General features: G+C 41.7%; 4 protein-coding genes and 1 long non-coding RNA gene across 6 annotated transcripts; 1 reads left to right on the forward strand and 4 right to left on the reverse strand.

The window, feature by feature from the left end:
- Positions 1–65: 65 nt before the first annotated feature.
- LOC141826675 (protein LIFEGUARD 1-like) lies at positions 66–4351 on the reverse strand. Its single transcript, XM_074713983.1, has 4 exons — positions 3954–4351; positions 3754–3867; positions 394–551; positions 66–299 (listed from the first exon to the last, which is right to left on the reverse strand). The coding sequence occupies exons 1-4, from the start codon at positions 4333–4335 to the stop codon at positions 96–98; spliced, it is 858 nt and encodes a 285-aa protein (XP_074570084.1). The 5' UTR covers positions 4336–4351; the 3' UTR covers positions 66–95.
- Positions 4352–5755: 1404 nt separating this feature from the next.
- Positions 5756–6662, reverse strand: LOC141814493 (EPIDERMAL PATTERNING FACTOR-like protein 5). Its single transcript, XM_074702454.1, has 2 exons — positions 6548–6662; positions 5756–6165 (listed from the first exon to the last, which is right to left on the reverse strand). The coding sequence occupies exons 1-2, from the start codon at positions 6618–6620 to the stop codon at positions 5912–5914; spliced, it is 327 nt and encodes a 108-aa protein (XP_074558555.1). The 5' UTR covers positions 6621–6662; the 3' UTR covers positions 5756–5911.
- Positions 6663–10568: 3906 nt separating this feature from the next.
- LOC141848696 (uncharacterized) lies at positions 10569–12195 on the forward strand. Its single transcript, XR_012603540.1, has 2 exons — positions 10569–11135; positions 11214–12195. It is a non-coding gene; the product is annotated as an uncharacterized LOC141848696 (long non-coding RNA).
- Positions 12196–12543: 348 nt separating this feature from the next.
- On the reverse strand, positions 12544–15661 carry LOC141846472 (calcium-transporting ATPase 7, plasma membrane-type-like). Its single transcript, XM_074734517.1, has one exon. The coding sequence runs from the start codon at positions 15659–15661 to the stop codon at positions 12617–12619; it is 3045 nt and encodes a 1014-aa protein (XP_074590618.1). The 3' UTR covers positions 12544–12616.
- A 3679-nt stretch (positions 15662–19340) lies between these two features.
- LOC141829015 (carbonic anhydrase, chloroplastic-like) lies at positions 19341–21560 on the reverse strand. Of its 2 annotated transcripts, none has more exons than XM_074716426.1 (8): positions 21512–21560; positions 21298–21350; positions 21127–21175; positions 20716–20832; positions 20481–20534; positions 20293–20378; positions 19759–19864; positions 19341–19657 (listed from the first exon to the last, which is right to left on the reverse strand). In XM_074716426.1, exons 2-8 carry the CDS (start codon positions 21345–21347, stop codon positions 19529–19531), a joined length of 591 nt encoding a protein of 196 aa, XP_074572527.1. In that variant the 5' UTR covers positions 21348–21350; positions 21512–21560; the 3' UTR covers positions 19341–19528. The 2 variants fall into 2 exon arrangements, with proteins under 2 accessions (XP_074572527.1, XP_074572535.1); XM_074716434.1 differs by having other exon boundaries at positions 21505–21554.
- Positions 21561–22688: the final 1128 nt, after the last annotated feature.

Consider the following 22688-nt stretch of genomic DNA (forward strand, 5'->3'; position numbering starts at 1 on the left):
TGAGGTAACACAAAGGGAGTTGGAAAGTAAATGTCTAAGCAAGCAGTTAGGAAGGACCTGGATTCTCTGCTGGCATGAAGGCAATCCTGTGTTGATTAGTTGGGCGTTGAGAAGCCCAATACGACGGACATGAAGAGGTTGATAATGTCCATGTACAAGGAGATTGCAGCAATGATGTATTCGTTGTAAGCGTGACGCTTAATCATTTGCTCAGTGTCGAAGATGATAAAGCCTGAGAAGACTGTTGAAGCTACGCAACTATATATTGTATAGAAGATGCTTGGCAGAGGGAAGAAAATCTGCAGAATGAACGCATGAAATAGCTCATCTCGTCATGTATTATTAACCAGGCAAGAGATTAGCAGACGATCAAAATAAACAAAGTATCAGTACCTGAATGACGAGATAAATTACAAGCACGGGAAGGCAGGCAAATAGAAATGGAAATAGAAAGGAAAAATCAAGGCCTTCCCTTGCTGCCCAGAAAGTGTATAGTGTCAGCACGATGACAATGGCACTAGTAACAACTACAGCTTGTAGGATGGCTCTACCTATTTCAGTTGACACAGAACAAATATAAGCATCAAATGCTATTTATAAAGAATATAAGTTGCAGTTGGGATCATTCTCAGGGGCAAGTAGTCATATAATTTGTTTCTTAAAAGGACAAAATCAAAATTCAAAGCATACATAGGATAGTTAGCTTGTTCTAAAAAAGTTGCTATTTCAGATGTATGATATCAGGAACTAATCTTCGAGACCATTATGAAACATTTCCATATCGCTAACTTCAGCATTTAGCCCACACCAAGTTCAAGGATATAGAAAATCTAAAGTCAGTTAATGATTTTCTTCCTATGATACTTCTGGTATTGAGATTTTAAGATTTGCAATAACTAACCAAATTATGATTCATAACAACCTAGAAATTCACAGGAATGGAATCATTTTGTCGCTCATCGCTTGGGATACTTGTTTTCACTTAAGTAACTTGTCTCTAACACTCTAGTAGTTAGAGACAACCTGTTTGATTGCAATTTTGTTTCTTTTTAATAATAAATTAAAATGTTTGTTCACCTCATGTTTAGAATGACATAATAAACTCACAAAATAGGGTAATGTCTAAGAAAATCTCATGCAGTAAGACATAGGAGTAATTGTCAGAATTAAGTTAAAACAGCTAAGTAGAGTTATTCTATTCGTTGGTCTGAATTTTGAAGCTTATAGTTAGTTGAACCAGTTCAATTGAGTACTAATCTCTATTTGGGTCAGGTTCAACAAAAAAATGTTAAGAATTAGTCAACATTGAATAAGTTCACAATTGGCCTTGCTTTCAACATTTTGATTTTAAAGTTTTTCTTTCAATTTTTTGCAAACCATATGAAATGAACCCGAGCCAGTTCATTGCGCTGGGTATAAAAACATTCACTATAGTTAGGATTAACACAGATGATGATGGCTAAGCCTTAGACTCTAACTAAAAAAACATGGTAATACTACATTATCTTGTCCACTGAGAATGTACACTTCATCACTGCAAGTAGATAGCAATTCTTGGGGGCTGAACAAACAAATATATATATAGATAAATGATATGTTGCACATCCCATGAGCACCTAGTATAAAATATTATTTTTTATTTTTTTAAATTTAGGATTTGAGTTTAGATTTTAGGATTTAGATTAAAAGAAGTGAAAATTTAAAAAATATATATATTTTATATTACGTGTTCATGGGATGTATAGCATAAGATGTCAAGTTAGTTCTTTTAAATTCTTGATATTCATTTCTATCAATCTAATCTATTTCTCAATAGCAAAAGAAGAGGATGCATTTTTTTTTTAAATAGGGGTATCCTAAACGTGTAGCATGGAGGTTGTCCTAGAAATAATATTGTTCCGGTTGAGAAGTGCGTCGAGACACGTCACCGGACCCAAGCTCGCCGTGGATTGGAACAGAAGAAGGAGGGGAGGAGACGAAGGGAGCTAGGAGAGCGAGGAGATCTTCGAAGACCTCCGGACCTGTCCGACGGAGTGGTCTTTTGAGAATGGCTTCTAGACACGTCACCGGACCTAGCTCGCCGTAGGGTGGGACCGATGGGGAAGAAGAGCGGGAGAAGAAGAAGCTCGAGTGCCTCAGGACCTGCAAGCACAGCAAACGTCAGTAGGACGGCCGGAGGTGGCTCCGGCGCGACCACTCCGACGCTCAAGTCAGGGACAGTGGCGAAGGAAGGAGAAGGAGATGAACAGTAGAGCTTGAGCGTGTAAAGAGAGTAAGAGAGTTCGGAGAGAGATACCTGTCCGACGAAGTGGTCTTTTAAAGGAAGAGATGAGCGTGCGCACGTGTCACGTCATCATTAAGGAATGTCTTATTTTGATTAATGAGATATCAGGAACAATTGAGTTCTCTGTCCCATCGCCGTAAAAGTATCACCTTGTCAATATTTATACACAGGCAGCATTAATTGGATGGGGCGTGGGCTTGTCAGAAGTCATGATGAGGTGAGCCCGAGTGTCGCAGGGCGATTCGACGAGGGTGTGGCCGAACGAGGATTCGGTAAGGGGTAGAGCCGAATGAGGATTCGGTAAAGGGTAAGGGCCGAATGAGAATTCGGCAAAGGGTTAGGGCCGAATGAGAATTCGGCAAAGAGTTAGGGCCGAATGAGGGTTCGGCAAAGGGTTAGGGCCGAATGAGGATTCGGCGAGGACTGTGGCCGAATGAGGGATTCAGCTTAGGGATAGGGCCGAATGGATATTCAGCTAACGCTACGGCCGAATGGGGATTCGGCGATGGGTGTGGCCGAGTGGGGATTCGGCTAAGGCTACGGCCGAATGGGGATTCGGCGATGGGTGTGGCCGAGTGGGGATTCGGCTAAGGCTACGGCCGAATGGGGATTCGGCGAAGGGTTCGGCCGAATGGGGATTCGGCCAAGGCTTATCAGACCAAGGGAGATTTGTACAGGGTTTATCAGGTCTCTGGGCGAGATTCAAGTCAGACCCGGATCAGACTCGAGCTCATGCTGACATCATCGTGGATATCTGCCGTAACAAACATGCTACACTAGTCATATAGATTGATGGCGTTATAGTAAGAAAAATAAAAGTGCTTCACTTATTTGCGTTAGTATTGTCATATTCTTGCTAGATTAGCAGTTAACTTAGTAGGATCGATAATGGTGAGAGTTCTTCAGATCCTAATGTTTTTTCAGAATTTTATTGGAAAATAAGAAGGAAAGAAAGTAAAAAAAAGACGACTATAAATAATAGAGCTCGATGTGTAATTGTTTTCTCTTCTTCTCATAACTTCCATCAAAGTAATCCGATCTAAAAGTTGGATATTGTACCTCTAACTCGGCATCAACATAAGGATTCCATTCTATAGTGGCCAGTGATGTAGAAAGACAATATTCATTAAATAAATAAAAAATCAACCGGGACGTCATTCAGAACAAGAGATATGGTTTAAGGATTATTCAAACAGTTTATTTCTATACAATGTTTGGTCCAAGTTTTCACACCATTCCGTATGTACAAATTCATACAAAATAGAAAGAACAGCCAAAAGTAGTTGCTAATAAAGTGATTACCATCATCACTCTAATTGAATATCGACAAAATCAAATAAATAAATAAAAACTGCATATATATGACATTGACGGATTAGTTCACTTCTCCCTTAAGCTACCAAGCGAACAGGTAAAGATACGGAAAGGAATTCACATTAGAACGAGGACGAATTTTGTTTTTTTCTTACCGCCCATGGTCACGGACGTCACCCCGATGCTAAGGCTGATGCTGACAGTGAAGATAGCCAAGAAAACCAGGTTGATCGGGTGGCGCTCCCTAAAGCGCAGCATGGGCCACATCGCTATCCATGGATCGCCCACAAAAGCGAGTCAAGAAAAGTTACAAGGAAAAGTAAAGGCGAAACAATCTGATATTCGAGTCCATTACCGAGTAGCGGCAACAGGATGAAGGTGATTATGGCGCCCCACGCGGGCAGGGTGCCGGAACGGAAAAAGTCGGGGATCGGATGGACGAAGGAGATCACGGAAGCGACGCCGGCGGTGAAGACGAACTGGGCGGCGATGATCGCGTAGACCTTGCGGATGAACATCCAGCGAAGCCGGGGGTCCTCCGTCATATTCGGGTACAAAGGAGCCTCACCTCCAGAAGCCGGATCCACCTTCCCTGACTCAAGGTCGGCAGTCGCCTTCGATGGGGCATCCTGATCCGCCTTCCCAGCCTCGATCTGAACAGTCACCTTCGATGCGGAAGGCGGCGCGACCATCCCGGCCTTCTCCGCCATCGCAGGACTCTCATGGACCTTCGACATGTCAATGTCGATCAGACTGATCAAAGGAGAGGGAATGCGGTTGGGGAGGAGCCGAAATCCACAAGAAAGATCGAAATGCTGATCAGGGAAACGTGATGCGATTGCAGGGAAGGAAGTGAGGAAGAAGAAGAGGAAGAGGAGAAGCGAAAAATGGAAAGTGGTGAGTGCAGTTGTGTAAGACGACACGAGGTTGTTTGTTTTCCTGCGCTAGGAGAAGCGAAAAATGGAAAGTGGTGAGAGGAAGTGGAGAAGTTCACCGTCCTAATTAATTCATTTTCCTGAGCTGGGAAATGGCTGGCCCCCAAAAACTACGCAAAAATAAAAAAAAAAATACAATCTCTTATAAGATAATTATTCTAAAAAGATATTTATTACCCTTTATGTTTTCCGTATTTTATTCCAAACATTTCTATATTTTATTATTTATTAATTTAATCCTTATAAGTAGTGTGATTCATCTCCTTCTTGTTATAATTTCACTGTTAATATTTCAAAGATATGCCGTCAAACCATGTGTTATGTTACTTTTTCAATTAAATAATGATCTTCAAAATTTTAAAGTGGAAGGAACATTAAAGAGATTTTACTCATCATTTCACTCTTATTAATTAACTCCATTAAATTTGTTAATAAATTACTGTGATGAAGGACGCGTGCACGGCCCCACCTCCAAGTTCTCTCCTCTTATTTTGCATTAAAACTTGATTATATAATTCAACTTTCTAAAAATAGTCATTGAAACTGCAGAATTTAAATTAACTAGATTTGACACAAACTTAAAAGCATACCCTAGATTTAAAAATATAAACTAAATATTTTAAAAGTCAAATTTTAAATATATATAAATTGTATTTCAAATTTATTCGACAAGTAAATCAGAAAAAAAAACTAATAGTCAACTGGTAGTTTAATAACAGCATTGGGAGTTAAACCATACCCTGACGCCAAATTACGAGGAAAAATATTATTAAATCCGCTCTCTGCCCAATATTAATCCATGAGTTCGTCATGAATTTTCTTTTAATATATATTGTGCATGAACAAGATTGGCTATATATCTTGTCCTTGAATCTGATATCTTTGGCGGGGTTGTACTACTTACTACAAGTATTGTTCATCTATGCTCTCTATTATTGCCTTAAAGTTGTAATCTTCAAAATGATGGTAAGACCAGAGTGAAAGGAATTCTTCTTTTCCCTGCTAAATATGCCAACAAATTAATGCACTGCCCCCTTCTTCACTTGCAGCTGGCACACCGATATCAGTCTCTCTAACATCACACCACAATCTTTGGCGACTTACGATCGTGATGTTTGTATAAGACTGTTCATCAAAGATCTCATTACTAATAGAACAGGATCGGATTAATTTGTGAGCAGAAGATTAACCCTTTGTTTCTGGAGACCAGATCACTCGACAAATTAAAGTAGCTAATTTAGCATTACATAGAAATCTTTCGTACAAATAATGTTTACAAAGAAGCTGTTTTCATAGCGGCTTCTTCTTCTTCTTCATCTTGCTACACTAAAAATGGTCTCCTGTTTTTGATGAACTCTGAAGTAATGTTGATGTCTTCTTATGGCGCGAAGAGCTTGTTGCCGCATTTGCATCGCCATGCCTCAGGGTAGTACTCGAGCGGCACGGTCCGGCCGGGCTGGATGGCAACGTGCACCGTCACGCAGGGGAGGCAGCGGCCGCAGCGAGCCCTGCAGGTCGGCGGCCACGAGCCGGGCCCGATGAGTAATCTCCGACGAGCCACCGAGGTTAGCTCCCTGTTCCAAGACCGCACCGGCTCTCCCGCTTCCTCAAGGATTCCAGCTAAAGCGATACCTGCACATCAAGACCGGGAACATCAACAGCGAGTGCATGAGCAAGAACAGTCGACGGCGAGAAAGAGTCCTTCTTTTTCCTCTTTTGGGCGACATGGCGATGGTCGTAGTAATCATTTCTCCCTTCGGGGAAATCGCAAGCAGAGAAATGGGATCCTTAGTAGAAACCATGGACCACAAGTAGGAAAGATCAGAAGAACAAGTGGCAGAAGGCATTCACAAGCAAGAAAAAGGAGAGATTTTTAGTACGAACTAGAACGCAAGTTTGGATTTCTAAGCTGAATAACTCGGTAAAGTAGGCAGAATGAGAGCCCAAAAAAGCATAGTTAAGGTAACTCAAAAAAGCCAGAGACAGAGCAAAAATGGGATCTCATTGCTCTCACCGAGGGCGGCAGCCAAGACGAGGAAGGCAAAGACGGTGGAGAGGCGGCGGTGCCGGTGGTGTAGGGTCTCCATTACCTCTCTTACAGACGGCGGAGAGGCGGCGGCTGCTGCGGCGGCGGCAAAGCAGACCGAGGAGCAGAATATGGTGGAGGGGGAGAAGTCCTGCAGTGAGGTTTTGGTAGTGAAAGCGAAGGGAAAGAGTGAGGACGAAGGAAGGTGACGCTTGTGTGCAGGCTGCCTCTTTGGCGGTTTGCATGGGTGTTTATCTCGGACTAATAGGGCATGGTTGCTGGCTGAGAAAGATGCAGCGTCAGCGTGAGCGTGGAATATGGAAATTAAGGATTGTTTTGTTTAATTAAGAATATGATTTTTTTTATATATATTTTTGTTTGTTCTCAAACTATCTCTTTGTGGGACCGAATTCGATGGCAGAGGACTAGGTGCCTATGAAGAATAGCCCCGAAAAAGGAAGATTCAAATCATTCTGTCCTCTTTGAATCCAGGTGGAAATGCCATTTCTCTTCTCAATTTGAATAAAAGTCCGTGATTATACACACCACACACACAGTTGTTGGTGTTCTTTGAACTTGAATAAGCTGAACAGATCATGGGATGACCCTAGTTTATGCTTTCTTTTGTGTGTAAAACCCCAAACGATAGACTTTTGTTGTCTGTCCTCTTTGGAGCTCTTTCCTTAAGTCGTCGATAGGACACGACAAGTGGTGTCGACTCAAATAATTGTGTCCCAACCTCAATGGCATCAAGATCTTACAAATTTTTACCGAGGGAGGAGAAAAAGAAAACTTACCTACCGGCTACCATTGCAGTCTTGGAAGCGAGGAGGCGATCACAGCATTGATGGCAGACCATATTTATAGTTCAGGATCACTTTGCTTATCGAATCACATTCTAGTTCAGTTTCAGTTTCAGTTTAAAAAAGATGATCTTTTTGCAGAGGCCAGTCGGTTCGCCAGCAAAACGTCATCTCCTCGAGAGGTGAAGAAGTCTTAAAACTTCAGTGAACCAAACAATTAAGAAGTGGGAGGAGAAATCATATAAAAATAGACGAGTGGGTGGTTTTCGGGGACGTGCATGGCTGTATCGTCCTTCACCTGCCAATGGAAGTCAGAGAACCAATGGCTTGCAGCAACACGCAACAAGCATAGCATAGAGCTTCTTCTTATTTTCTTCTTTCTGATCTTCCAAACAGTGGCCGCCGCGTAGGTCGACGTTCTTCTTCCTCCCTCTGTCCCTGCTGCCCATCGATCGCCTCAAACTTAGCTTATTTAAAATTCTCTTTTATCTTTTCAAAAAAGGAATTGTGTCTGCGATGCGAGTTAGCGGAAAGAGGAAGGGGAAGGAAGGAATTGGGAAGGGAAAGTGGAGGAGTTTGACTGGTGTGAGCTTTGCACGTGGAGAGGGTGTCAGTGGACGCAAGGCAGAGAGGCATGCAGAGGGAAAAGAGGAAAGAAATAAAACGACGAATTCACGGGAGAGGGCGACGACTTGGCTAGTTGCACTAAATGAGAGGGTCCCTGCGGGGCCGGCTCACCTGCTCCAATTGCCAGTCGCAGGGGTTCTCAGCGCAGGTGTGCATGGCCCCATCAGATTAATGATATATTTATTTGGTTTGATGAGTCTCATGTTAATGTGGCTCAGTGACCAAGAACTTAATGTCTGATTGAAAGAAGATTGAGGCTATGGCTGCATATAATGTAGCTCGGGCGTAGGCATTCAAAGCTACTGTACATCTATTAATTCCGGCACCTTGTCCTTGTCCCTTATAGGCTTAGGTTGATGCCTGGTGGAAAAGAAGAAGAGTCATTTTACCTTTGCCCCTTTTTCAGTTTTTGCCCATTCAAAGGTTTTCTTTTTAGAAAAAAAAATATTTAATTACCTTGTGCAATCTCTTCTTTTCTAGACTACCTTTTGATCCCTCAAGACTTTATTGATCTATATCTCTTTTGAAATATTATTATCGAGTTACATGTTAATTTTTTATACTAGTGAATAATTGTAATTAATTATTTGATTATCTTTTTACATTCCAAACGAAATATATATAATTCTTTTAGAGTATAGTAATAAAAAAAAGGAAGAAGAAAAAGGAGCATGGTACAAATCCTAGCGAAGTAGCCACACGTACCTTTGCTGTCTTGGTGTTTTCTTCCTTCTTCTGCTAAAGTATGAAAAATGGGAGAGAGATATTCCGCTGCTCTTTCTCTCTGGCATGTTCATGGTCTGACTCGTCGACGTATGCTTTCTATCACTCACAACCTCCATTTTCAGGCACCTCATGTGAATTTGTCGTCGTGTTCATCCACGAACAGAAGAACATTAAGGCATGGATACTGTTGCTGCGTGCATGCATGGACGATGCAACTGCTAGGCGATGGCATGCAGTTCCACAGGGCGAGCTGCATTTAGTAAGGTGGATAAGGGTAATTTGAAGTTGCAGAAAAACCTACTACACAGCCATGCTAACTGTTAGTGTGGTCATTTCATGGTCGTCCTCTCTCCTTCATGTTTTGTCTGCACCTGAAGCTCTGAAGGGAAATAAGAACTCCTCCTTTTTCTCATCCATGCTTTGATCCATGCTTCATATCATCTCTGGAAACAAGAACCTCTACAGTATTAGCTTTTATTTGTTTTGAAAAAGAAGTTGATTAATTAAAAGCTTTATCAGTTTATTAGGCTTATCCTTCTGGGCTGCGAAAGTTATTAGGCCAGTCCAATATTGCCTTAGTCTTCATGCTCTGCCTTTAGTCTATTATCGACTGTGTCATACAAATAATAACATCAATTAAATCAATGCTATTCTCGATCACAAGATCTGTCTTTCCTTGGCCTTTTCCGACATTAAAACTATAATATAAAGTGTGCGCGACCGTATTTCATTTAGCTATTTTTCTTTAAAAAAAGCAAGAACATAGCTCAAAATCATTGATAGATATATAAAAGTCGTGTGATTCCTTATATATCATATAATTCGCAACGATTAATGTGTATGATTTTAAATATTTGTATATCGACAGTAGACGTTGCCAAAAAAAAAAGCCAATCAGTGAACATTAATGAATATTCTTGAGAATAATTTGTTCACGTTGCCGATTGCTTTCTGCAAGCTATTTTTTTGTTTTATTTATTTATTTATTACTATAATTTGTTTGTGAAGTAGCTTTCTGCAAGATACATCATAGGACCACGAATAAGAGAAATAATTGAACAAGAAAAGGGAAAAGAAGGAAAAGAAAATGAGGGTGGGGTTGAAAGAAATGCTCGAGGAAAAGATAGAGCATGCAGGCAAAGTGAAATCACTACAGTGCAAGAAAAGAAAAGGAGTGAGCGAAAAGTCAGATAAAGATAATTTATTGTTATTTAATCGATCTATTTCACTTAATTTATATATATCAATTGGCCTCTGCTAAAAATATATTTGACAATATTTATAAAATCAGCATGCAAGAACAAAGAGTTGGTTTCACATGGTCAAGGCAATCGGTATCCAACTCCATGCATGAGTTAAAGCTACATAAGCAGTGCATACTTTGCTTTGAAGTTCGCGCATTCTCATGTTCAGTATCCAAGTTTGAAGATGATGGCGACTTGTCATTTGATTCTTTGTGGAGAATTACATATGGGGCTGTAGATATTCTAATGCTGTGTCATTATATTTCATTTTTAGATTAAAACTATATACATACACTATACTGTCATCACACATTAATATATATATATATATATATAAATCGATATATTTTTTTGAGAAATAAATAAATACTAATGGACAGCTAGCTAATGCAATTCAAAAGAATTCACGAGCAGTGCTGTCTAATTACACATCATGAAGCAACCAATGGATCAGAACCACTCCACAAATAGTTTATTGTATAGAATTTTAGGTGATGGGGAGCTTTTTTAGGGACCACTTCTGCATATTATTCTGCCTTCTTTTTAACCAATTGCATCGCCTTAAGTATGGCCATCATCACCCCCACATCGCCATATCTCTTCTTCTTCTTCTCCTTTTTCTTCTCCTCCTATTTTTCTTGTTCTTCTTCATCTTCTTCATCTTCTTCTCTTGTTTCTCTCCTTTCCTTCATGATCGATACCAGTTTTGTGCTTCAATTTGAGTGCATAATTAAGTATTATGTGTGTACAGATATAGATCTAATTACTAGCTCCATGCATGTGCACCAAAAGTAGCTGAAGCTGCCAGCATGATCTCACGATGCCCTTCTTTTCTTTTGATTTTCAATCTCTCCGTTTAAGTTTGTTTTCCGAAATAATATATAAATCTCTCTCTCTCTCTCTCTCTCACTCTATGTATGTCTATAACTAGGTTTAGATGTGAAGGGATCAACGAGATCATTATGGTAGTTTCATCTGCTAATGGGGAGCACAATTTCAAACCCTACCTAGCTGATCCTTATCTAGCTTATATATATTTTTCTGTACATATCTCAAGGTTCAGTGTTTCTGATAAATACATCTAATTTGTTTCTGAAAGGTGCTTAAGAGGAGGAAAAGAAGAGAACCCCAAGGGTTTGGTTTGAAATAAAGCTAATGGACATGATCAAGTTCTAGGTGAGTAGTAATTGGTGTTCCTGATTGATCATCTCACCTTCTCGGTGGTGATTTCTCAATCATATGTTTCTTTTACAGCTTCAATTAATTTCCAGTCGAGAGATTTCTTCTTGGCACTCATATCCACCAGCTGCTGGATCAGAATTGCCATTATTAATGGATCGTTGATGGTGCTGTTGAGTGCTTGACATGTGAATTATGTGTTGCCATGATAGTGATCCAAGTTCCTTTCTTTCTTATCAACCGACCTGCCTATATACTTAGCTTAGCTTAGCTTGAAAAGATCTATGCTGCAATTCATATATCTGAATAGTTTGTTAAGATTAACTTAAAAGAAATCTCCTCTCTGAAACCTCAATTAGTGAGAATGATTTGCATATCATAGAGAGGTATGCAGCTGTAATATATCTTCATATCTATATTTGATTTATTGCAACGCTTAATTAATCTTAATATTAGTGTCTATATATGCAACAAGGAAATAATACGAGGTCTTATAGTGCATGCAACAGTATCAAAACCTAATGACGGTTGGTCTGAAAGTTGGTTGGTCTTTGTTAATAAGCTGTGTTAGTGGGATATTCTTGTATAATGTATATTGCAGTTGTGTTGATTCAGTTACTCTCAGTTGTTTTGGCACTTGTGTTTGGAAGAATTACGTACTAGATGTATTATGAAACCTTAACTATGACATATATATATCTACACAGGCCTAATTTTCTGGCTTCCTTTCTTATTCCATGATCATTGATATATGATTTGAGGCATATGCTTGATTTTTTGAGTTTAATGTCTGAGTTATGAACCTGGACATTAGATTGGTGAAAAACCAGAAGAACTGTTAGAGTGAAATTGGGAGAAGATGAATCGGCAAGCTTGTGGAGTTTTCAAACTTTGTCTCGCTAAAGAACAAAAGTATTTTGTTATATATTAAAGAGATACAACCAAGAAGTTATGGAGGAAGTTGCAAAGACGAGTATGTAACAGAAAAGCATTGAGAATCAATTCAACTGTAGAAGTTTGAATGATTATAATAAGACTAATGGGCAAAACTTAAATATGACTCGTGACTGCTACATTTGTTTGTTAGTATATAGATGACGTCATTCTCTCTCTCTCTCTCTCTGTTGGCCATATAAATTCTGTTGAAGCTCCTTGTTCAAATCACTCACAAACCCAAGTGAGAGCCCTTCTTTTTGTCTTTTCTAAGAGTTTTGAGTTTCAAGGTAATGCCTTGTTCAAATCACTCAAATACTGATCAGATCAAAAGTTATAATATTTATACAATGGTTGCGACTGTTGAAGCTCCTTGAAAGTTATTAAATTTTAGAAGATAATTATTGATAAACCATGTAAACATTTGTACAAGGCAATTCGATTAATATTTATTTCAACTGTTTGGCCTACAAATACCTATGATTATGAACATAATTATAACCAAATGAAATAGCGTTTTAAATTGTTCATCAAATGAATGAGAGTCAATCTGAAGCTTTGACGTAACGCCGGAGTTGAAGCCATGGATTCTCGATCACCGGCATAAACTTAACGAGCCACCCAATTGGCCACGAGATCGCCGCGATGCCGACGCAGATCCCCCACTGTCCCCATCCCAACCTCACCGTGCCAGCGAACTTCCTCAGGAACTCCACCATCATCACCTGCAACACCACCGTCACCGCCACGATCCCCAAGAACAGCTTGTTCTTATGCATCCCCTGGAACACGTTCTTTTTCTCCAGCTTCCTCGCGTTGAACTCGTTGAAGACTTGGCAGAGAACGAAAGTGTTGAAGATCATCGTGTTGTTCTCCGCCTCGCTCGATCCCATCAGCGACTCCCCTTGGAACTGGAACACCAGCAGCACCGCCACCTGGAACAGAGCCTGCGCCAACAGGTTGCGCCACATTACGCTGGTGATCAGCGGCGCCGTCCGCCCCACTGGCGGTTTCTCCATCAACTCCCTGGTGGGCGTGTCGGTGGCAAGAGCCAGCGCGCCCATCGTGTCCATGATCAGGTTCACCCACAGGAGTTGCACGGTAGTCAACGGCACGGCGCCGGTGGCCACTGCGGAAACGAAGTTGATCACCAGGGCCGCGACGTTGACCGTTAGTTGGAACTGTAAGAACTTCTGGATGTTGTTGTAGACGCACCGCCCCCAACGCATAACCGTCACCACCGTATCGAAGTTGTCATCCATGATCACTATATCGGAACTCTCCTTGGCGACTTCCGTGCCTTGGATGCCCATCGCCAGACCCACGTCGGCCTCCTTCAGCGCCGGCGCGTCGTTTGTTCCGTCGCCGGTGACGGCCACCACTTGCCCCTTCTGCTTCAGACACTGCACCATCAGGAGCTTGTCGAAAGGGGACGATCTCGCCATGACCCAAATCTGGTCGACCTTCTTCATGCGCTCCTCCGGCGAGTAGTTCCTGAACTCCTGTCCTTCCACAACCAAAGCCTCCGAGTCTTCTGGTCTAATTATCCCACACTCGATGGCGATGGCCCTGGCCGTGAACACGTTGTCCCCTGTGATCATTTTCACTCCAACTCCGGCATTTCTGCAAGCGTCGATCGCGCGCGCCACCTCCGGGCGACACGGGTCTTTTAGACCGACGAACCCCAGAAGGGTGAGCTCGGTGTCTTCGAGCCTTGGTGCTTCGCCTCGGTTGGCCTCGAAGCCCTCTGCTCCGGTGGTGTTCTTGTAGGCGAAGGCAATGCAGCGGAGACTCGAGGTAGCCATGTCATGGATGATCGCTTCCAGCTTGAATTTTGCCTCGAGATCAATACGTTTAACGCTCCCGTTCGTCTCTGTGTAATGAGAGCATCGGAGCAGAAGCATCTCGGCGGCTCCTTTCCAGTGCGTGATCATCGCTCCGCTCTCTTTCTCTTCCAGAAAGATTCCACTCCGCTTCTTCTCCGAATTGAAGGCCTCGACATGGATGATGACGCACTTCTTCTTCATTTCTTCCGCAACCATTCCGAGATCCGAAATCGACCATGAAAGCAGAGCCTTTTCCGTTGGGCTTCCGGTAATCTCTGGCTCCGACGCCGAGGTAGGCTGGAAAACGCTGCCGGTGGTATTCAACCCGACGGCTTGGTGTAGCAATGTCAGAACGCCCGCCGCAATCGAGGTTGTCGACGTGCATTGCTCATTTCCGATCCAGAATTGGGTGACTTCCATCCTGTTCAACGTCAAGGTCCCTGTTTTATCGGTGCAGATGGTGGTGACAGAACCCATGGTTTCGCATGCCGAGAGCCTCCGGACCATGGCGTTGTCCTTCATCATTCTTGTCATGGAGAAGGCCAGCGTCAGCGTGACGGCTAGCGGCAAGCCTTCAGGGATAGCGACCACGATGATGGTGACCGCGTCCTGGAAAATGTTGACGAGGCCGCTGATGACGTCAGATGCGTTTGCATTGTGCTTGTCGAACTTGGGCCGTCCGTCATCGCCCTTCGTGCTTCCGGTGAAGTAACGGATCACAAGTACGGCGAAGACCACGCCGGCAACCACGATGCCGATCTTTCCGATGCTCGACGTCAGCCCCTGAAGCCGCTCCTGCAGCGGCGTAGGCTCCGACGTCTCGCTGGTGATGGAGCCCATCATTTCGCCCCACATCGTGTCGGTGCCGACGGCCGTGACGAGCATCGAGGCGTAACCGTCAATGACCTTGACGCCGGAAGTGAGGAAAGGGCTCTTGACGGCGTCGACGTCTACGGGGTGGCTCTCGCCCGTCATACTCGATTCGTCGACCTGCAGAGAGTGCCCCTGAAGGAAGACTCCGTCGGCCGGGACCTGGTCACCGATGTTTAACAAGACGACGTCCCCAACCACGACGTCGAAGATGAACACAGTTTGTCGGCGGCCGGCGCGGACGACGGTAGCGCCGATGTTGTCGCATTCTGCAGACAGCTTGTGGAATCGCTTCATCTGGCGGAAGTTGCTGACTGCGGAGACGACGGAGACGAGTAAAACAGCGAGGAAGATGCTGGCGCCGTCGTACCATCCGTCTTTGAGGCCGTGCTCCTTGATACCGAAGGCGAGGGAGATGGCGGCGCAGACCATGAGGATGATGATGAACAAGTCGTTGAGCGCCTCGAACACGAAGTGGAAGAAACCCTTGGGCTTCGGTCGGGGGTAGGTGTTGGAGCCGAACGCCGCCTTGCGGGAGCTCAGGTCGTCGCCGCCCCCGTGTATGCCAGTCTCTGCGTTGGAGGCCAGAGCGCTAACGAGACCTGCTGATCCGCCGAGGCGGTGGAGGTCCTCGAGGCGCCGCTCCTTGACGAGGGACCTAAGACTGCTGGCATCCGCGACTTTGGTGAAAGTCGTCAACGGTGCAGAGTGGCCGTCGACATCGATAGCGACGTAGGAGGGGACGCGGCGGATTGCGGCGAACTGCTTCCTGACGAGGATGCCCATGGCGCGGCAGGAACAAATAATGTGGTAGGCAATGCGCCACCGCCGCAGTGGCGGCGAGACGGCGAAGCGCCGGTCCGGGAGAATCATGAAATCTGCAACATTATCCATTCGATCGATTCGGACGGCGCTACTAGCTGCAAATTAATCAAATCAGAAAAATTGCTTCTCGGTATGCAGTCAACCAAATGAACTGATGAGAATCGAACAGTAGGAGATTTTGGACTGCGATGATCTTGAAGAACCCTAATTCATTGAATTTATAGGGATCATAGCCGGTAGGGTGGCTAAGGAAAGGAACGCAATTAAGTCAGGATGGCATGGAAATGGCATGGAAAGGAACCGCGTAACTGAAGAGGAAAGAGAAATTTTTCGAAGTAGCAAGGAAGTTTCTTATGTTCTTACGGTAGAAGGAACTTTAAAGCAATTGATTGTTTAATTAAAGGTAGGATTTGTTAAGCGAATCCTTTGAAATTCAGTAAATTTTCCCACATTTTATATTGTTTTCAAAGTTTTAAAATTGCATGTCTACAATATTTATATGACCTAACTAATCCATACATTAATAGTATCCTTCTTTCTTCTTCACCTTCACCAACAACAAAGACCTTTAGCAATATAATTCTAATTTAAATTATTATTTCAAATTTTAAGTAATGTATAATGCCATTAGCATCCATCATATACTTTTTAAAAGTTATCAAACAACTTAAAATAGTCATTTTAATCAAAAATATTTTTTTAAAATTTTCTAAAATTTTAATAAATGACTGTATTAAAAGTTCAAATGTAAGTTTCATAATTCACATTATCGACTGTATTAAATGTGCCATCTAATTCACATATATATTTACAAAAAAAAATTAAGTGGACTGAATTGATGAATTAATTTTTTAACTAAATTGAAAATTAAAAATAGTAATTATCTAAATGGACATCTAATCAGAAACATCCGAAATTACCTACTCCATTTTAAATTACTTAAATAAAACGCGTTTCTATCATCATCGGACTCGAATATCTTTTATTATATATTCAATTATTTTAATCAATTAAGCTGTTCGATAAAAGAACTTAATTTAATATATTAATTACTTCATTATTTAAAAGAAAAAGGAATTATAAAAATTAAATGCAGGTGTGATAAATGACGTAATTCTCTCTAGAATGAAGAACAAGAGTTAAGTGAAAGTCAAATCCAAAGCTCATTTAACTGTGCTAGTCAAATGGACTGAAAGGAAAATGGTTCTACTCGAAGTGAAATCAAATCGAGATGGAGTAAGAGCTCAGTCTCAGATGGTCATCTCGATCACCTTAGCCATCTTGACACTTTGACCATCTCGGCATCTCAGCACCTCATTTCGACACCTCAGCATCTTAGCCATCTTGGCACTTCGGTCATCTCGGCACCTCAGCATTTCAATCATCTCGGTACCTTGCTATCTCGGCGTCAGATGTCATCTCAGCCTCGAGTCCCAATTTCACACACCCTCAGACCCATTCCACATCCTAAGTATGAATCTTTGTCTTTTGTGAATCTATAAACATACTACAAATATTCCTGAGACATGCATGACAACATACGAATAAAAAAGCAGTTATGAAAATATCAAATCTAATTCCCTTGAATACCCTCTTTTCTGTACATAATACAAAAAAGAAACATTGACCAGCTATGGGAAACAAATAAAGAGTTTGCATCGACTTCTGGGATCTCAATAAAGTCTGTCCCAAAGATTGCTACCTATTACCTTGAATACATCAGTTGGTTGATTCCACAAATGACTATGAACTTTTTTGCAACTCGGCTACCTCGATAAAGCTGTCAAACGGACCAACCCATAGTGAGGCTGGCCAACCCACCAGAAACTTGTCATATGGCGGGGTGGGGCGAGCCGACCCACTAACTTTGCGGGTTGAAAAATCTCTAACCCAACTCAAAGCGAGTTGTGAGTTAGGCGGGCCAACCCACAAGCCTCTCAAAAAATAAAAAAATAAAAAAAATATTAAAAATTTTAAATTTGGATTACAGTTTAAACAAGTCAAATTGAAAATTTTAAATTTGGATTGTAATTTAGACGGATCAAGACCACTAGTTTATTAAATTTTCTACTTTAATTTTAAATTTTATAGAAAATAAATAAATTTTCTCAACTCGCGGGTCAACCCACCTTAAAATGGATTGATAAAATTTTAACTCAACGCACCTAAATTATTTAGTAGGGCGAGTCAACTCGACGGATCCAACCCAAATTGATGGCTCTACACCTCGGCCACCTCGGTCATCAGGGCCATCTTAGCACTTTCATCATCTCGACCATCTCGGCACCTCGAACATCTCGGCCATCTCGGCACCTCGACCATCTCGGCACCTTGACTATCTCGGCACCTCGGCCATCTCGACACCTCGGCTATCTCGGACACCTCATCTCGGCACCTCGATCATCTCGGGCACCTCGACCATCTGGGGCACTTCATCTCGACACCCCATCTCGGCACCTCCGCCATCTTGGCACCTCATCTCGACACTTCATCTTAGCACCTCAACATCTCAGCCATCTCGGCACCTCATCTTAGCACCTCAGCATTTCAATCATCTCAGCACCTCGCCATCTCGGCACCTCATCTCAGCCATCTCAATACCTCATCTCAGCACTTCAGCATTTCAGTCATCTCGGTACCTCGTCTCAGCATCTCGGCACCTCAGTCATCTCGGTATCTCACTATTTCGGTCTCAAATGTTATCTCAGCCTTGGATCTCAATTTCACACACCCTCAGACTCATTCCATATCCTAAGTATGAATCTTTGTCTCTTATGGGTCCATGAACAGGCTACGAATATTCTTGAGACACATAGCAGCATAAGAATAAAAGAATAGTTATGAAGTTGTCAGATCTAGTTCACTTGAATACCCTCTTTTCTGCACATAATGTTAAAATGAAACAACATAAGAATAAAAGAACAGTTATGAAGTTATCAGATTTGGTTCCCTTGAATACCCTCTTTTTTGCGCATAATGTCAAAAAGAAACAGAAGCAATTAACATCCGTCAGATTTGGTCTTCTCATACACTTCCATAACGATGTCACTCTAGTCGACGTGGAGATGTTATTTCAACGGCTATATAAATCCTTAAAAAGATTTTCTGTGGTAGCTTCTTCTTCTTCTTCACTAGCTGGTTTGACGTTTTGAACTCTTCTTCTTCTTCGGCATTTCTATTTTTCCTTTCACGAAATATTAACTTGGACGTCGAAGTGATCTGTCGGAACTGTTCGACATCATTTTCACCTTCTATTGAAGTGCATTTTAGGTCCTCATCATCTTCTCTCTTGAGCTTCGCTAGGAAATTACACACGTCGGATTGTTCGTTGACTGGTGACTTAACCATATACAGTATCTAATTCTGATCCACATCAGCCCAGATAAAATGAAATTGATTATTTTCTTTATCTATATCTAAAATTTTAAAACGTTGATTTATATCAAGTAAGTATTTTCCATCACTAGGAAGGAAGGAAGGTTGATGTATATAATTGTCCAAATATTATATAAAATCATTATACGCATTAAAATATTTTAAAAATAATTTTAAAACTCTTATCATTTTCCTCAATCACTAACATTTTTAATAACGAGAATTTTTAAACTTAGGTTATTATTTTAATTTGGAAACTCTGAGAGGTATTTTACAAAAGCAAGTAAATCTAGAGGGTAAAATAAAATTTAGCTTGTAACAACTGTTAGTTTTGTCTACTAATAATTAAATTAAATAAAATCAAATCAGAGAATTTCCGGTTAAAATATAATATTCTTGCAAACTAAACGTGAAAGCAAGATACAAAAGTATGAAACCCAAATTTATACATGATTGGAGACTTTAGTAGAAAAAATCATGCAACAAATCCGGAAATTTATTTCATTCTGCCATGAACTTTATTATTACCTATAATATAATTACTGCTAATTATCAATCGATTCACCATATCTCGAATCTGCCATTCACAAAGTCGTAGTGCGCGCCGATTAGCTTCAAGGAGCCCTTCTCCACTGCGTCCTTCACGAACGGGTAGGTCTTCAGGTTCTCCAGGGAGACCTTCACAGCCGCCTACAACAGAAACAGAAAGCTCAGGGTTCAATTGATGGAGTTATTACCATGTCGACAGTTTCGCATGGCTTTGAAGATTTGAAGAAGAAGAAGAAGAAGACCTTTTCGCATTCGGTGCACTGCTCAGCAAAAGGCAAGGATGCGAATTCTTCCTGCACCTTCTCCTTCGCTGGCAAACAAACTTTCACCCACTCCTCAATGAAGTCCCTGAGTGAAAGGAACCAAAGTGATCGTTTCATCAGAGATGTCAAGAATAAGCTAATTGCAACTGGACAAAGTAAAGTGAAAGGAGGAGGAATACTATTGTCAGTAGAATCATACGAATCCAATTTTAATATTAAAAGAAACAATTTTGTGCCACACAAAGTGTGGAGAAAGCTGTCTGCAACTAGTGATGTGATGGCCCTTTCCCTCTTTGTTATAGAGAAGAGAAACATAATGTTATTTCAGTATGTGGAGATAAGGCTGGTGGCCCAGTTATTGCCTACCAACTGTTACAGGGGGAATTAAGCAGAGGAGTAAATGAACCCAATTCTCCCAACCTTTTGGGAAAACAGAGGAGGAAGAATTAATTGAAGCTTTCTCTTTAATGAATATTCAATCAGATCAATTAAATGGAGCTGTAAGTTTCTTACGTTGTAGTAATGCCATCCTCTTTGATGGACATGAGACCCTTGATCCCACCACAGCAGCTGTGGCCGATCACCACGATGTTCTCCACCTGGACAAAAGACCATACGTCTTTACATAATCGATCCAGAGACAATTGAATAATTCTTGTAAAACGAACCCAAAAAGGATAGAGATTGACGCGGTGGATCACCTTGAGATGGAGGACGGCATATTCAATGGCTGCCCCAGCGCCAGAATACCTTTTCTGCAATCACAGATCACAAATCGACAACGATTGACTCTTAGCTGAGATCGCACTCAACGATCGGGAAGACGAGCAGTTATCGACATTATTATTATAACAAACAGTCAGACACTGGCATAAAAGTCAAAAAGATACAACTAGAAAGTCAGGAGGAGGAGGAGGAGGAGAAGGCAAATATTACTTGGCAATAGGGTGGAACCATGGCGGCGATGTTGCGGACGATGAAGGCCTCGCCGGGCTGGAAACCGAGCACCACCGACGGGCACACGCGCGAGTCCGAGCATGCGAACACCAGGTACTGAGATCGACAGCCAACGAGTTCAATATCAGTCGATCGTCAGTCAACCTCAACATCAAGCCTCACAGCTTTATGAGGGTCGGCAGAATAGTTAATTGAAGTAAGAGAAAAGAAAGAAGCAGACACGGAATTCTCTCCCTTTCCTCGCCGATACAAAGCAACAGCTAGTACACATGCAAGCCTCGTCGAGACGTCGTTGTTAATTATTTTATGTATATATATATGAAATGAAATGATCGGTCCCCTCCTTCCTTATCTTAATCTATGATTAGAGCTAGTCATGGCGAGGCTCACCTTGGGGCTTTGTCCCTGTGCCAATTGCGAGAACAACTCTGGTTTTTTCCTGTCAGAGCAAGAAACCGCCATCATCGATCGCAGGTCTCATATGAACAAGAGATCCAGAGACGGGACAGAGAAAGAAGGAAAAGAAAACATTTTTCTGATTAAATTAATTCGCAGACTGACTCGTAGACGTCTTTCTTGAAGTTTTCGAAGCCGGAGGTCAACCTGTCCATCTCCTGCACATTCACAGAGACTTTTATGGGGAGAAAAAAACATACGAGAAGAACCCAACCAGAAAGAGATCATAAACGGCGAGGGAATTGGGATATGCGAATTAACTTGGAGATCTGAAAGGAGAGGAGGATATCAGTGGGGGAAGAGGAGATATACCACGGACCTTCTTAGCGCGTGATCGATCGATCGTAGACTACTGCGGAAAAGCGATTTAGATTCTGTGAAATTGTGAATTGAGAGGGGAGTTATATAAGGGCTAGCTGTCCAGGAGGAGATCGATTCAGATGACTCGCGGGAACACGATAAGATGCATGGTTGGGTCGGAGCTCCAACATTGGCTGGTGGATTTAGTGCCCGACCCATTCAATTTCAAATTATAATTGGAAAAGGAATTAATTAATTAATTAATTAATTATATGTTAAGAGATAAATGGAGACATGCGACGAAACCGGAGGGCCGGACTTGGTCGTCGACTCAGGTTCAAGCGGACCGCCCTCGAAATGCACGAATGCTCATAAGTAATTAGCGGTTAATTAAAGTCACCAAGTGGCAACTATCCTCACAATTCTCTATAACTGTTGCTGATTAGTTTAAGCATCGACGAACGGTTCCATCGATCCAATGTAGCCATTATTTTAATTTAGTCTTGCTCTAGATGCGTGCAGGGTGATGTAAGAAATACGTCACTCTGCAATTTGTATTTTATTAAGCTTGAAAATCTATCTCTGAACTCTTCACTTCAATTTGTATTTTATTGTGTTATTGATGTGACACTCGCATTCCTCCAGGCGTCGCCAAGAGAAATTATATATATATATATATATATATATATATATTCATCAAAAATGAAATGAAATGGAATGAGCAGAGTGCAAATTGTATTAAAGTATATTAATCTGCTTACCAGTAAACTAAACAGCTGTCGGAGTTTTTTTTTTTTTTTTTTTTCTCCTCATTGACAACTATCAATTGGTTATATCAAGGCCGAGTTCTGAAACCGATTTGAGATAGTACAACTGAATTATGAAAAAAGGCTCTTGATAATTAAAAATGAAGAGGAATAAGCTAAAACTAGTCTTGGAAATTTGCCCAGTCCTCGATGAAATCACTGATTAATGCCAATGCAAAGAGTACATGATAGGGAATGAACGGTTGAAAGCTAATTTACCATTTCCTGCACAATTTGCAAAGGTACATTTCTTAGTTTCAGCCACGAAGATCTCGATCAGAATCCAAGGTTCAGAAAAGAACAGACGTCGGAGAAGATGTGGAAGGAAAGAGACGGGAGAGAGTTTTGGTTGCAGGAAGGGTGAGATCCTGTGAGAGAATTAAAGGGAAG

This window comes from Curcuma longa, chromosome 1 (assembly GCF_044706935.1).
Source record: "Curcuma longa cultivar G26 ecotype Majalengka, Jawa Barat chromosome 1, ITB_CL_G26_1.1, whole genome shotgun sequence".
NCBI lineage: Eukaryota > Viridiplantae > Streptophyta > Magnoliopsida > Zingiberales > Zingiberaceae > Curcuma > Curcuma longa.

Excerpts from the sequence above, each read along its gene's own strand:
- LOC141829015 (XM_074716426.1), bottom strand. The coding sequence starts at position 21,347 with ATGGACAGGTTGACCTCCGGCTTCGAAAACTTCAAGAAAGACGTCTAC. Across the intron at positions 20,833-21,126 it reads CACAGGGACAAAGCCCCAAG|TACCTGGTGTTCGCATGCTC; the intron begins GTGAGCCTCGCC and ends TGTCGATCTCAG. Across the intron at positions 20,379-20,480 it reads ATGCCGTCCTCCATCTCAAG|GTGGAGAACATCGTGGTGAT; the intron begins GTGATCCACCGC and ends TCTTTTGTCCAG.
- LOC141814493 (XM_074702454.1), bottom strand. The coding sequence starts at position 6,620 with ATGGAGACCCTACACCACCGGCACCGCCGCCTCTCCACCGTCTTTGCC. Across the intron at positions 6,166-6,547 it reads CGTCTTGGCTGCCGCCCTCG|GTATCGCTTTAGCTGGAATC; the intron begins GTGAGAGCAATG and ends CTTGATGTGCAG.
- LOC141826675 (XM_074713983.1), bottom strand. The coding sequence starts at position 4,335 with ATGTCGAAGGTCCATGAGAGTCCTGCGATGGCGGAGAAGGCCGGGATG. Across the intron at positions 552-3,753 it reads GACGTCCGTGACCATGGGCG|GTAGAGCCATCCTACAAGCT; the intron begins GTAAGAAAAAAA and ends CAACTGAAATAG. Across the intron at positions 300-393 it reads TAATTTATCTCGTCATTCAG|ATTTTCTTCCCTCTGCCAAG; the intron begins GTACTGATACTT and ends TTCATTCTGCAG.
- LOC141846472 (XM_074734517.1), bottom strand. The coding sequence starts at position 15,661 with ATGGATAATGTTGCAGATTTCATGATTCTCCCGGACCGGCGCTTCGCC.